General features: G+C 40.0%; 1 protein-coding gene across 1 annotated transcript in view; it reads left to right on the top strand.

Moving 5' to 3' along the window:
- LOC124805327 overlaps nucleotides 1-16308 on the top strand; it is a 49182-nt gene that overhangs the window by 17318 nt on the left and 15556 nt on the right. Inside the window, exon 2 of the mRNA XM_047265848.1 lies at nucleotides 4674-4781. Within this exon, the coding sequence (XP_047121804.1) occupies nucleotides 4674-4781 (108 nt within the window). The remainder of the gene's footprint in view (nucleotides 1-4673; nucleotides 4782-16308) is intronic.

Genomic DNA, 16308 nt, shown 5'->3' with positions numbered 1-16308 from the left:
AGCGTCATGTCTGGGACTGCGCGGTCGCTGCCGCCGGAGGTTCGAATCCTCCCTCGGGCATGTGTGTGTGTTGTTCTTAGCATAAGTTAGTTGAAGTAGGTGTAAGTCTAGGTACCAATGGCCTCAGCAGTTTTGTCCCTTAGGAATTCACACATATTTCAACACTCCTGATGGCGATGGAATGCCCCTGCCTTCCTACGACCTTTAACCTGGTTTACCCAGGCTGTTCGCGGAAACCTACAGTCAAACGTGGACTCCCAGCCACGGAGCAGTTACATTTTTCACGTATACAGATCATTTGCAGAGGTTCGTGGAAGCCGTAAATTACCGAAATAGTTCATGAACTGTCCAAGGATTAAAACCTGAGTATATGCCACTTATCCCCTAAGCCACAACTCTTCAGCTCTTTACGAATTTTACGAACAAACATTCACGCGTAATAGCGAGGTAACGTTTATGTTGAAGAATTGTGTTCTCAGATCATACGTAACTGAGTTAGTACTCTATCAAAGACCCACGCCTTCTGCTTCCGCGCTTGCTACAAGATTTGCTACTAATAATCTGGAGGTTGTTGTTGTTCTCTTTTTCAGGGTCACGAAGAAAGCCTAAGACATAATTAGAAGGAGAAAATGCTTAGGGATTGTGTAATATAGCCACTAGTGAAGTCAATACAGCACACAATCGCTCGACGTCTGCTCAAGTCCTTCGGAAGCTGGCCATATGGAACAGATAATTTTGGTTGGAATGCAGGCAAACTACCACACATATGGCGAACACTTTTCTTTACAATGCTGTATTTATTCGGCACCTCGTCCTTGGCGTGTTTCCTTTCAAGATTCAACTTGCTCGCGATTACATAACAAAATATCATATACAATAAAATTCTTTAACATCCTCTCGTATTTACACTACTTTCAGAGCTGGCGCTATGACTGAGGTACAAAGGTAAAAGTACTCAGCGTTTTTCTTCCTGTTACGATCAACCAACGCGGATGAGTGCAACAGACAGTATTTCATCGACGAATCCCCGATAGTCTCCGAAAATAGCACAGCTCTTGATACCTGAAACTGGCGGCCCTAGAGTCTCATTTAAATCGTGAGTGATTGGTTGACAGTGCGATCCGCACTTGCTACCATTAACCGGGTGCTTTTGGTATTACTAAGAGGTAATTTTCATGTTCTTGGTCATGATTTTAAACAAACTGTAAGGCGGATGCCGGTGCTGTACGCAGTTGACTTCACTCTAACACTATCGCGAGTTCCCCAATTCTAGGTTTCCGATCAACCTGACCATCTATTTTGCCACATGCTCTCTTTCCCTGACACGTTTCAAAAGGGCCTTTAACCCATACTTTGAGCTAATGTCTGCTGATTATAAACTTCACCTACCCTTTCTTTGGCAACGAATATTCCGCTTAAAGCTTAGTACCACCACCAGTAACTGAACCTCGCTGCTTCACTAGAGTGCCTTTGCACTGAGTATGCGTCATAATCCTAGACAGCTTCTAAAGCTCTGCGCCTTAAAAATATTGTCTACTATAGAACTGTGATTCTATTATATGAGAAATTGGACTGAACTCCCTTAATTAGGTGTCAAACTATTTCCCATTCCAACCTATTTCCACCTGGTATTAGGATAATATGTTTATGGCGTTCGTTCGAAGGTTTACTTTAAAATTTGGGTTATTTCGTAATTGAACGAAATGGCTAAGTAGGGATGGCTTGAGGACAAATGTAAGGATGTAGAGCCCTATCTCACTAGGGGTAAGATAGATACTGCCTACAGGAAAATTAAAGAGACCTTTGGAGAAAAGAGAACCACTTGCATGAATATCAAGAGCTCAGATGGAAACCCAGTTCTAAGCAAAGAAGGGAAAGCGGAAAGGTGGAGGGAGTATATAGAGGGTCTATACAAGGGCGATGTACTTGAGCACAATATTATGGAAATGGAAGAGGATGTAGATGAAGATGAATTGGGAGATATGATACTGCGTGAAGAGTCTGACAGTGCGCTCAAAGACCTGAGACGAAACAAAGCTCCGGGAGTAGACAACGTTCAATTAGAACTACTGACAGCCTTGGGAGAGCCAATCCAGACAAAACCCTACCATCTGGTGAGCAAGATGTATGAGACAGGCGAAATACCCTCAGACCTCAAGGAGAATATAATAATTCCAATTCCAAAGAAAGCAGATGTTGACAGATGTGAAAATTACCTAAGTATCAGTTTAATAAGTCACAGCTGCAAGATACTAACACGAATTCCTTACCGATGAATGGAAAAACTAGTAGAAGCCGACCTCGGGGAAGATCAGTTTGGATTCCGTAGAAATATCGGAACACGTGAGGCAATACTGACCCTACGACTTATCGTAGAAGCTAGATTAAGGAAAAGCAAACCTACGATTCTAGCATTTGTAGACTTAGTGAAAGCTTTTGACAATGTTGACTGGAATACTCTCTTTCAAATACTGAAGGTGGCAGGGGTAAAATACAGGGAATGAAAGGCTATTTACAATTTGTACAGAAACCACATGGCAGTTATAAGAGTCGAGGGACATCAAAGGGAAGCAGTGGTTCGGAAGGGAGTGAGATAGGGTTGTAGCCTCTCCCCGATGTTATTCTATCCCTATATTGAGCAAGCAGTAAAGGAAACAAAAGAAAATTCGGAGTAGGTATTAAAATCCATGGAGAAGAAATAAAAACTTTGAGGTTCGCCCATGACATTATAATTGTCTCAGACCCAGCAAAGGACTTGGAAGAGCAGTTGAACAGAATGGACAGTGTCTTGAAAGGAGGATATAAGATGAACATCAAAAAGGCAAAACAAGGAAAATGGAATGTAGTCGAATTAAGTCGGGTGATGCTGAGGGAATCGGATTAGGAAATGAGACACTTAAAGTAGTAAAGGAGTTTTGCTATTTGGGGAGCAAAATAACTGATGTTGGTCGAAGTAGAGGGGATATAAAATGTACACTGGCAATGGCAAGGAAAGTGTTTCTGAAGAAGATAAATTTGTTAACATTGAGTATAGATTTAAGTGTCAGGAAGTCGTTTCTGAAAGTATTTGCATGGAGTGTAGCCATGTATGGAAGTGAAACATGGACGATAAATAGTTTGGACAAGAAGAGAATAGCAGCTTTCGAAATGTGGTGCTACCGAAGAATGCTGAAGATTAGATGGGTAGATCACATAACTAATGTGCAGGTATTGAATAGAATTGGGGAGAAGAGGAGTTTGTGGCACAACTTGAAAAGAAGGAGGGACCGGTTGGTAGGACATGTTCTGAGGCATCAGGGGATCACAAATTTAGCACTGGAGGGCAGCGTGGAGGGTAAAAATCGTAGAGGGAGACCAAGAGATGAATACACTAAGCAGATTCAGAAGGATGTAGGTTGCAGTAGGTACTGGGAGATGAAGAACCTTGGACAGTATAGAGTAGCATGGAGAGCTGCATCAAACCAGTCTCAGGACTGAAGACCACAACAACAACGTAGTTGAACTAAATTGTAAGGAAAAAATATTTGAATATATAAACATTGATGTAGTGTACTAGCTAAATTTCAATATTTGCGACATTACATCATCAAAGGTTTTAATTACATCATTCACTATCACCGTATCTTAGGCGATATATCTCGGCTAAGAAACATACACCACCGTTGGAGGTTAGACATTTGTATGAAGCGTTCACATATACAAGTAGTCAAAACAGAACAAAGTGTTCAATCCAGAGTTTTTGTGGTCACCAGCAGATCGATGATAATCCAGATTATTGACAGTCTTGGAGGAGGTGGAGGGTTGGCGGTTGCAAGTAACGACGTGCAAAGCTACGCAATTGGAAGGAACTTCAACCAACGTGAGTTCAAATGGTACTGAGACATCACTATCACTCGTAAGAGTGAGGACAAAAGTGGAGGAGGAAAGGGAGGACGAAATAGTCCTGACATCTAGCTTATCAATCGTTCAGGTTGACCTCAATTATTTTAAAATGACTTTAGTTACCCGTTGGATCTTGATTCAAGATAACAATTAATGATTCGCACTGGCATGATAACAAGTATTGTGTTATGGATTTGAGATGTCCCCTTGTTTCTTTCACCAACAAGTTTATGTTGCTCCTTCAAGAATTTTAGATTCTTGTCCAAATACAAGAATAAATGCTTCTTGAATTTGCAACAGGAACTAAAATACTTTATCTGTTCAAGTTTAGTATTACAGTAAATGTGTAGGTGATTTCCTTTTATAATTTGTATACCTACTGCTGTTATGCTTTTTTGGTCAGGTATTTTCACCTGCCCCTAGATGACTGGGTGTTGTTGTGTCGTCTTCGTTATCATCATTCATACCAATTACGCTCGGAAGAAGGCAACGCAAACCACCTCCTTTAGGACCTTGCATAGTACAGCGATGCGGGTCTCCCGCATCGTTCCCATACGCTCTGTTAAGAAGCATGGGACTTCATTTACACTTTAGACTAATTTATTCGTTTCCCTATATAATACGTAAACGACTACGATTGGTAATCGCCTAGTTTATAACCAAAATACATAAAAGCATTAGATACAATATACTGTTTATTGAATAACTGCGATGACACAGTTTTCACGTGGTTGGTAGCTCGGTCGTTAGTCAGTGAATATCTGCGCTGTGCGCCTGTTGTTTGTCTGCAGATGGCTGGCCTACTCTTGTTGGTGCCGTTACTGTGTGTCGCCGCTGTTGTGGGGGAACCCACCTGTTCGCTGCCAGCCGCCTCCGAAGAGCAGCTCCCATTTACGATGGTGAGTTTCTCCCGACAGACATACGTTACTAGACTAGTAAAGGCACATCTTTTCTGAAGCCTGACGTTTGGTGTGGTAAAACGGCAGCGTTAAAAAGTTTGTTTATGCTACTACCACGATTTTCTGAAACGAAATGACGTCTTAAGCTTTACGATGTGGCGTAAACAAGATCTGCAGTTCAGAAAACTTTTACGTACTAGTTGAGTTTAACACATACATGATAGAATCATGTTATGAGAAAACATCAAGCTGCATACACACACGTTTATAGCAGACTTAACACTCAAATGCATAAAGACACTTGCTGTCAACGAAAAATAGAGCATTCTACTTACAGGCGCACTTTCGTAACGAGCGCTCTATTCGAAGGAAAGCCATAATTGATCAAAATTGGTTAAAAACACATAATTAAGCTACGTCTGCTAATACTAGATTTATTGAGCTCCTGATTCTATATACATAAACTATTTAAACAATGCCAGTACTTCAGATAACATAAAATATAATATCACTATTAAGGCTTCCACACGGAACAAAAGCAAAACTGTGTGAGATGTTTCTAGTTATAAGAACCTGCAACATCGCAGCGCGACAGCAATCGTTGGTTAATATATTAAAAAAACTAGACACTCGACTCGATTGCGAAAAAAGCACCTAGTGTTAACCTACGTTTCGGCGTAGATAACTACACCTTCTTTAGAACAATAAAACCCACAAGTGCCTAAGAACACCTTTGTCAATGATTAAAATAACACCATAGCTATACATTTATAAACGAATAAAAGGAAAACACCAACAGTATATACGTAAAAAGTCAAAACCACTACTTAACTTAATGGTGTACGCAGTTTATGGCGGGTCATGGCCCATCGAACATAGGCCGGTGTGAGCTGGAGCGTACACCATTAAGTTAAGTAGTGGTTTTGACTTTGTACATATGTACTGTGTGTGTTTTCCTTTTATTCGTTTATAAATGTATAGCTATGGTGTTCTTTTAATCATTGACAAAGGTCTTCTTAGGCACTTGTGGGTTTTATTGTTCTGAAGAAGGTGTAGTTATCTACGCCGAAACCTAGGTTAACACTAGGTGCTTTTTTCGCAATCGAGGCGGGTGTCTAGTTTCTAGTTATGCTTGCATTGAGACTCGTTCCTTTCCTTGTATCTTTTGTCTTCAGTAGGAAAAATCACAGCCAAACACGTCTCATGTATTGACCATTGAGTCAAAACTGTAAAGGTGACGTAGTTGTATTTTCTTACGGCTGTTTTATCAGTAGATAAGCAGCTGTTTACTCGTCCTTTGCGATCGCCGCCATATTGCGATTTTAAAGTGCTGACTTCACTGACAACACTGAAACTGTACACGGTATTGCCAGTCCAGCAATGTATGTCTCTGCTCCCGGCGTACTGACACTAAACTACAACATCCACAACTACAAACCTAGTACAGACATACAATGGTACTTCGTTCTCTTCCACAAATTAAAAATTGAAATATACAGTATTGATGTTCTAGAACATTATTTATTTTATACTCCATTGCAAACCGGCTTTCTGTTGTTTTGACCTTACCCGGATGACCTGAGTCATTCTTAGAGTTAATACTGCAGATTTCCTTAAGGAGAATGTAATGATCCTAATACTACACAAGTTAAGTAGAGCCGAAACATCGTTTTAATAAGTCATACTTACGAGGGAAACACCCAATTGCAACCCCTTCAGATGTAGTGGTAAGATGGACAAGTAATAGCCTGTCAAAAACTGAACACAGATCAAGCATGAAAACAGGAAGAAAGTGTACTGAACTGTGAGAAAGAAGCGCAGCAGAAACAGTAAATGGTTCAGGCTGAAGAAATACGTTGAGCGAAAAGGGGGGGGGGGGGCAGTGGTTAAGTTGTCACAGTATTGGGCAGCTAAGCGGACGAAGTGTGTAGAAAATAGTCTTGGCAACTGTCACACTACAAATTTGGTTATAGAATATGAGTCATGTGGGATGCATACATTACCATCGCAAGTAAATGTTATGAATAGTACAAGGAGACGTGATACAACATAAACTTTTCACAGAAACGAAAACAACAAATAAGCGGGTATGAACAATATTACAACAAAGGAATTCAAGAGCCAAAACTTCCAAAACGGAACGCAAATTCAAAAAAGTTAAAAGCGTTTTTTTCTGATAGAGCACAGAGATAACTGTGTGATTGTGAAACTGTTGGGTTGATTCGTGTGCAGCTTTTCTCACAAACTAATTATGCTTCCAACATTTATTTGGTAGCGATCACATTCACATTCATACGAATACCTAAATCGGGCAAGGAGCCATATCTCACTCACTCAGCAGGCGTAAAAGTTAAGTGCGTCGAAAAAAGATCCCGATCATATGACACATGTACTGTCACTAATGCCGTGTGTGTGACACCAGACTTGTCTTCCGGTGAAGGATTCGGTTGACTTGGCGCGCTTGTCGTGTTGACTTGTCACTTCCTTTCGGCTGCTAACAGAGTAGTTGTGCAGAATCAGCTTTCATTATAGGTCCCCTCCTTCACACCTCGCTGCTGCAAACGGACGTTGCACCACGACACAGACATAAATTTGGAAACAGCGAACAGACACGTCAGTGACCGGGCAGACAGTTCTTCATTTTGTGAAAAAAAAAAAAAAAAATTGCCTCGACGGAGCTTTTGAACACGGCTTGCCCTCCTTGAACCCATCACCGTGACCACTTAACCACGTGGACGAGGCTCTTCGCCTTTAATTGATGTACTTCTTTTCACTCTTTCTGTTTTGCTTTCTTTCACAGTTCCATACAACTTCTTGTTTTCATGCTTGATCTGTGTTCGGTTTTTAACGGGCTGTCCACTGGTTCCTCTTACTTCTAAATCTGAGAGGGGTGTGATAGGGACTTTCCATTGTCAGAAGCAGTGGTAGATGCCAGCCTCGGGGTGGATCATATTATGCGCTGGCGAAATGAAGGATGACGAAGGACAATACCACCCTTAATTTCACAGAGTGGCTGTACTTGGGGAGAAAGCTCTAAACTTACCCCTCTAACTTTCATGCTGGTGCCTAAAGACAGGTGCAGTTCGGAACTCAGATAAAACTGCAACTCACGTTACGTTACGTAGGTAGCCCTTAAATTATATATGTTTATTCATTCATTCATATCATTTTTCTCCTTATGGGCAGAGTATCAATTATCTCATGATGACACAATTTTCACTTCTTTCCTTTCTTCCTTTTCTCTTCCCAAAATCTCTTCATCCTTTGACTCTGTTCTTGTTTCCTTTGTTCCGTCCATAATGCTCCCGTCTTCCTCTTCTCATTTACCAAAAACTTTGCATTCCTAATTTTGTTCCTGGATTCCTTTCTGTCTTTTAACATTTGTTTGTTGATCTCCAGCTGCCTTATGTCTTCCTCTATTTCATGATACCAATTTCTTTTAAGGCTTGAATGTTTTACTACATCAAAGATTCTCTTTGTAAGTCTGGTGTTGTCCATTCTCTGTATGTGTCCACACAAATTTAGTCTGCATTTTCTGATCATGCCTGTGAGTCTGTCAGCGTGTTGGTATAACTCATTGGTAGGTCTTTTCATCCATATAACATATTTGTGTATTGGTAAGAATATTTTCCTGAGAATTTTACGTCCTATTTTTTCTGTCTCTATAATGGCTGATGCTCCAATTGTGGTCGTTTCTGACGCATATAGTGATTCCGGTAATACAACGGTTTTGTAGTGTCTAATTTTGGGCTGTCTCGATATGCTTGTCTTATTATAATACGACCATGTGAGTTTGTATGCTTTCTGGAGTCTTTCTGTTCGTTCTATGTTGGATGCCTTGTTTGATCCTCCTATTTGTATGTGTTCCCCTAAATATTTAAATTTTTTACACTTTTCACGGATCCATACATCGTTTGCATGATGTGTACATTGTTGGTTTGTCGTTCCATGTATTGAGTCTTCTCATACGATATCTGTAGATCTGTTTTGGCAGCTATTTCATGTAGGTGTTCCATTGCTTCGTTTGCTCCTGTGTGTTACTACTAAGTATGGCTATGTCATCTGCAAATGCCAGACATTTTATGATTGTTCTTGTCTGACGTGTTCATGCTAGCTGTATTCCTTTAACTTGTTCTTCCCATTGTTTGACAATCTTGTCTCAGACTATGTTAAACAGGATTGGTGAAAGCCCATCTCCTTGTCGGACACCTGTGTGTATCTGGAAGGGCTCCGAAATTTCTTCCATGAACTTAATCTTCGAGGTGGTGTCTGTGACCGTCTGTTGAATAATTGCCCTGGTTTTTCTGTCGATGCCATATTCTTCCAGTACGTCGAAGAGCGTTTGCCGGCCTATGGAGTCGTATGCATTTTTAAAGTCAACAAAGGTAACTACAGTGTTTCTTGTCCGTCTGACTTTCAAAAGTGTTCTCAAGTTCCAGATCTGTTCTATGCCTGATCTCCCTCTTCTGAAGCCTGCCTGGTATTCCCCTATTTGCGGATCTGCTTGTGGTTCTAGTCTGTTTAATAGCACCTTTGAGAAAATTTTGAATGTGACAGGTACTATAGAAATACCTCTGTAATTATTTGGATCTGATTTTTCATTCTTTTCATGTAGGGGATGGATCAAAGCACATTTCCATTCCTCTGCCAATTTCTCTGTGACCCAAATTTCTGAAATATTTCATCTTTGAGATCCCAGATCTCGGCAATAATACCATCTTCTCCTGATGCTCTGTTAGTTTTCATTTGTTTGATGTTTCTCTCTATCTCTTCTATTGTGGGTGGATTAGAATCTGGGTCGGCTGTGGCCTTTTGGAAGGTTAATTTTTTTGTGTGTTTCTTGCAATTCAGAAGTTCATCAAAGTATTGTTTGAGGATTTTGCAATTTTCTTTCGTGTTCGTTTTGAGGGATCCATCTGTTCTTCGGAAGCAGAGGCTAGGAGGTTGATAACCCTTCATATTTTCTTTGAATGGTCTGTACAAATTTCTAGTTTTATTTCTCTTGAAATCTTCGTCAATTTCTTTCAACCTGTTGTCGTCATATGCCGGTTTTTCTATTCTGATTTCCTTTGTTGACTGTTTCTGAATCTCGTGAAATTCCTTCCATGTTTCTGATGTTCGGTTACTGCTGAATTTCTTCCATGCCTGTGTTCTTCTTACAATGGCTAGATCACAGTTCGCGTTCCACCATTTATGTTTTCGTTTCCTAGAAGGTTGCCCCCATCGCACAGCCTTCTGAATTGTTTTCGCAAAGTCTGTCCAAGTGTCTGCTGAATGCCTATTAATCTCTTCAACAACTTTGTCCCTATTTATCTTCAAGTATTCCGGATCAGGTCTAACTGTTTCGTTTGGTGCTGTTTTCTTCCGTCTTGGGATTATCCTAATCGTAAGTTGTAGTAAATGATGATCAGGCTCGAAAAATCCCTTACATGTTTTTCCCGCGTACATTTGGTGGAAATGGCCACATGATCAATCTGGAATTCTCCCCATACGGTGTTGGGTGCTTTCCATGTTGTAAGTTTTCGTCTTGACCTTTTGAAATTGCGTCGACATAACTTTGAGGTTGAAATTTTTACAATATTTTATGAGGTGTTCTCCATTTTTGTTTGTACGAACGTGTGCTGAGTGCGGACCTGTGATTTGTTTGTAGTTTCTTTCTTTACCTAATTGCGCGTTAAAATCTCCCATTAAAATTTTCACGTGTCTTTCTGGAATGTGTTTGGTTACTTCTTCCATGTCTTCTCAGAAGTCTTCAACTTATTGTGGCTTTTTTCTATTATGGTCATTTGTTGGTGCATGAGCTTTGATAACTGTGTATGCTTTATTACCTGACTTGAAAGAGAATGTTCTGTATATATATATATATATATATATATATAATGAAAGATATGTAATTTGTTTTCTTTTTAGTTTGCTAGTACATCTCTTAAGGGTTGGTATATACAGAAATAGCTGAGTCACGGTTCAGTAAACACAGCACTAGAGCAGCTAAAAAAGATAGAAAAATGGCGTAGCCTATTGATGAGAGGACATCTCTCCACATGCCTCCTTTAACGGAGTGCGCGCTATTGTAGGTGCTGGGATTGCAGCGTCTGTCAGAACAGCAGATATATACTTTCAAACGAACTACAATTTCGTTACATAAGTTTTTCAAGTCATTAGTTCAAACTAGAGGACTGTCCACGTACAATGCTCTAGTAATCAACCGATCTGTCACTGTCTTCCGGTCGTTAGTCAGTTAGTTACATGTTTCATAGATCATGTGAACGATACTTTTATCAAAATGATGGGGAACGAGTAAGTTTACGCGCTATGTATACATGATTAGTGTTAACATTGATGAACACATTATTATTCTAGTAATGCAACTACACATTTTTTTTTTTTTTTTTTGTTTTTACTAACCACCGGTTTTTAAGTAGAAATTCGTCACTGGAATAGAAGGATTTGTCCTGGTAAAATGATTTTAAATTAGATTTAAACTTGCTTCGCTACCTGTGAGTCATTTAATGTTATTGGGCAAATGATCAATAATTCTTATTGCTGCATATTCAACTTCTTTAACAATGGGTAATGGTCATTATGCCCTCTGCTGTTGTGGATACGGACATCATTGTTCTTCTCAAATTGTGATGGATTATTTATGACGAATTTCATTAAGTTGGTTGGTTGGTTTGGGGAAGGAGACCAGACAGCGTGGTCATCGGTCTCATCGGATTAGGGAAGGATTGGGAAGGAAGTCGGCCGTGCCTTTTCAGAGGAACCATCCCGGCATTTGCGTGGAGTGATTTAGGAAAATCACGGAAAACCTAAATCAGGATGGCCGGACGCGGAATTGAACCGTCGCCCTCTCGAATGCGAGTCCAGTGTCTAACCACTGCGCCACCCCGCGCGGTTTTCATTAAGTAATGGCTGTTTTGTGAGGACCCAGCTAAAACGCCTAGCTCCTTGAAGAGGTTCCAACATGGCGTCTGTGGATGAACACCACATACTGTGCTTACTCCTCGCCTTTGTGCAGTCAGTGCTTCCTAAGTGATGTGTTATTCCCGAAAATTATTCCGTAAGACGTTACTGAGTGGAAATGTGCAAAATAAACCCAACTTCTCATCTTAATCCAGGAACACACCGAATGGTTCTCTCTATGCTTCACACAGCACTACGCTGAGAAAAATTGCCCAGTGATGGATTGTGTTTAACCTACCTGGCGACATCTAAAATTAAGATGCTAGTTATTATGGCAGGCCAGTTAATATCTTAGTGAATGCTCCACTACGCTTCAAAGTGACACACATATATGGCCCTTTACAAATCTTTGGAAGAACTGTACGATCTACATGCAATTTTGTGTTTGTTTATCACGACATGCTTCGGCCCCAAGGCCAATTTCTAGTGAACATATCAGGCGTCCTGGGAAGGCATAGTCATCCTTTTACCTACAATACCCAAGCGTCAAAACTTTTCAACCGGCTTTCAAGACGAGAAAGCCACAAACCACGCGTGGTGCACATCGTAACGATTACTTGTAACAATGTGGTTGATATGTACGATATCCTTGCATGTTTATACAGCATGATCATCCAAATGAATGTTCTCTCGTTTACAGATCACTCCTTGTAGTATACTTGTGAGAAATTATATACTTTGTATCTGCAAGAAAATCACATCCGTCAATAGCCCACATGATATTTAAAATTTAGCTTGAATTTTGCAAAAAATAACTGCCTCAGTCAATAATATTCTAATTGGAATTTATATATATATATTAACTGCTTTCGGTAACCCATATATATTACAAAAATGGGTGTATGTACATATGTATGCGTATGTATGTTGAATATCTCCCGCTGAACTGCTAGTCCGGTTACAACCAAATTAGGTACACATATCCCTTTCTGTCAGGCAACAATCTGTCCATCATAGTTCAGGAGATCACACGTCAAAACTTTGAGATGCGTCAAAAATTGGAGCATCATGCATAACGTTTAAATTTATTTCTTAATTGCTACTAACCTAATCACAACGTATTTCACAGACAGTATTCACACATGCCGCTGAATATACCTGCACAAATACATTACTGTAGGACACATAAGCCTAGACATATGACGTCATAAACACTGAGATGCATGACAAAATTCCGCATCAAGCATGGAGCTGTAATACATTCCTTCTTCACTACTAAGACACTCCTGCCTTCAAATTAACTTAAGAAAATCCCTGATATCTGTCAGCGCTTTTGACAGCTTTCAACTGAGAAGCGCAAACGGCTGTAGGCGAAAACAATAGCCGTCTACGCAGCTACGAAGAGACTTTGCCATACTAGTTGTTGTTGTTGTGGCCTTCAGTTCTGAGACTGGTTTGATGCAGCTCTCCATGCTAATCTATCCTGTGCAAGCTCCTTCATCTCCCAGTACCCACTGCAACCTACATCATTCTGAATCTGCTTAGTGTATTCATCTCTTGGTCTCCCTCTACGATTTTTACCATCCACACTGCCCTCCAATGCTAAATTTGTGATCCCTTGATGCCTCAGGACATGCCCTACCCACCGATCCCTTCTTCTAGTCAAGTTGTGCCACAAACGTCTCCTCTCCCCAATCCTATTCAATACCTCCTCATTAGTTCCGTGATCTACTCATCTAATCTTCAACATTCTTCTGTAGCACCACATTTCGAAAGCTTCTATTCTCTTCTTGTCTAAACTACTTATCGTCCATGTTTCACTTCCATACATGGCTACACTCCATACAAATACTTTCAGAGACGACTTCCTGACACTTAAATCTATACTCGATGTTAACAAATTTCTCTTCTTCAGAAACGCTTTCCTTGCCATTGCCAGTCTACATTTTATATCCTCTCTACTTCGACCATCATCAGTTATTTTGCTCCCCAAATAGCAAAACTCCTTTACTACTTTAAGTGTCTCATTTCCTATTCTAATTCCCTCAGCATCACCCGACTTAATTCGACTACATTACATTATCCTCGTTTTACTTTTGTTGATGTTCATCTTATATCCTCCTTTCAAGTCACTGTCCATTCCATTCAACTGTTCTTCCTAGTCCTTTGCTGTCCCTGACAGAATTACAATGTCATCGGCGAACCTCAAAGTTTTTATTTCTTCTCCCTGGATTTTAATACCTACTCCAAATTTTTCTTTTGTTTCCTTTACTGCTTGCTCAATATACAGATTGAATAACATCGGGGATAGGCTACAACCCTGTCTCACTCCCTTCCCAACCACTGCTTCCCTTTCATGTCCCTTGACTCTTATGACTGCCATCTGCTTTACATACAAATTTTAAATAGCATTTCGCTCCCTGTATTTTACCCCTGCCACCTTTAGAATTTGATAGAGAGTATTCCAGTCAACATTGTCAAAAGCTTTCTCTAAGTCTACAAATGCTAGAAACGTAGGTTTGCCTTTCCTTAATCTTTCTTCTAAGATATGTCTTAAGGTCAGAATTGCCTCACGTGTTCCAATATTTCTACGGAATCCAAACTGATCTTCCCCGAGGTCGGCTTCTATCAGTTTTTCCATTCGCCTGTAAATAATTCATGTTAGTATTTTGCAGCTGTGACTTATTAAGCTGATGGTTCGGTAATTTTCACATCTGTCAACACCTGCTTCCTTTGGGATTCGAATTATTATATTCTTCTTGAAGTCTGAGGGTATTACGCCTGTCTCGTACATCTTGCTCACCAGATGGTAGAGTTTTGTCAGGACTGTCATAGAAGTGTTGACAAATGCGCGTTGTGGACACACAAAGCAGCTGTACTTATATATTACTCATATTTCTATGTACGACTGTTTCATAATGCATGGAAATCAACTTTTTTTCGATGTTACACCCTACAGTTAATTTTTGGTTTCCGTTTCCGTTTCTAATAGCAATTGACTATATGAATGTACAGACACTAACGTCATTGCAGGCTAATAGTAAATAAAATTTCGACTCAACAGTAACACAAAAAATTGACTGTTTGAGACATGCGTCTTCATGGCGTATACCTTACGCCAATGTGATACCTGTTCATTTTTGATGACCCTTGTAGACCGATAGAGTCAAGTAAAGAAATTATAAGAATTCAGAATTTTGAGTGAAAACGCATACTTCGAATCATGTCCTTCAGGTAAATGCCTGAATGTCTTTCACCTTCCGATACTTCACATAAAAAATTTTATGCATCTGTCATTTTTCCTTACCGGAAATCATATAATAGAAACGAAATTTACTTGATAAGAAATTAATTATTTGATGTGACTTTGATAATAGCAACGAACATTAAATTTGGACTAGAAATTGCCCTAGTTGAAGAGGTGTATTTTACAAATGAATAAAACTTCGGAAATGACATCCCAGACACGCATACGCAACGCTACGGAAATTCTCAATGCATCTGAAATGATCCACTACTGCTTGTGAGTAAGATAAGGCTGTCACGGAACAAAACAAGACGACGTAAAAGCCTGTGCTCTAAAACTTGCGAAGGAAACTTATCTACTGCAATCCGAAATAGTTACTAAGATAACTTACAATTCGTACGACATGAGTAAGCATCATTGTCGATGTAATAAGTGAACTAAAGGCATAAAATCGTTTCTCTAATTATTCTTACAGCCGGCGTTTATACAAATCCTCATAGTTATCAGTACTACCATACCGGGAAATCATTTAGCTGACTTCATGGAAGGAACGAAACATAAATCAAGATCCGCGACCTTCTACTAATCTAACAGTTATTACTGGATGCTACAAAGAAAAAGATTTTACAAAGTACAATCAGATTACAGTTGCACGATTCACGTTTTGCTCCCAGCACAACAACAGAAAGGCCTGGTCCATAGCACACATAAGAAACGAAACCATTTGGTAAAATGGATACAGACTTCCTACATTCAATCATGAATCGTGCGTAACACACGTAAACAAAATGCAATCTGCCCATCATTGATCGTAACCTCGAGTGTCACTCTGTTACTCATTTGATGACATTACCTAAGCAACCACAGCGTTCCAATACAGCTTGCCAGATCTTAAAATAAAGAAACACATTACACTGTATTATGCGGACGGTGTATACGAAATATTATTACAATTCTCAGCACCACCGGACGAATACAAAACCATAATGTTGCTTTAGTTACCACTATCCAACCTTGTCAGTGTAATTTAATGCAGATGCGTTCAAAAGCACACCAAATCACACGCAACGAAAATACGCTTTCACTACAAAGTAGCTCAAAAGGAATCGCTACGAAGCAGAACGCTTTGCTTCCCCTCAAAACCGTGTGGTGACCGCGCCGTCGTTTCAAATGCTCAGAAGTCACTCTCGCCTCAGAGTCCTCCGGCAGAGACACAATTCAATCCAGGCAGCAGAAAATAAGCGGCAGTTGCTCACCAGAAACAGACACGTTATAACCTTAATGTATGGATAATTTTCTTCATGTTGGGTTCCACAGCCGTACATTTTGAAGTTTTCCAAATCAGCTGTTTTTGAGAAGAATTCAGGTAACCATATG

This window comes from Schistocerca piceifrons, chromosome 7 (genome assembly GCF_021461385.2).
Source record: "Schistocerca piceifrons isolate TAMUIC-IGC-003096 chromosome 7, iqSchPice1.1, whole genome shotgun sequence".
NCBI lineage: Eukaryota > Metazoa > Arthropoda > Insecta > Orthoptera > Acrididae > Schistocerca > Schistocerca piceifrons.
The sequence above is the reverse complement of the archived record's forward strand: the minus strand, read 5'-3'. Positions and strand labels throughout refer to the sequence as shown.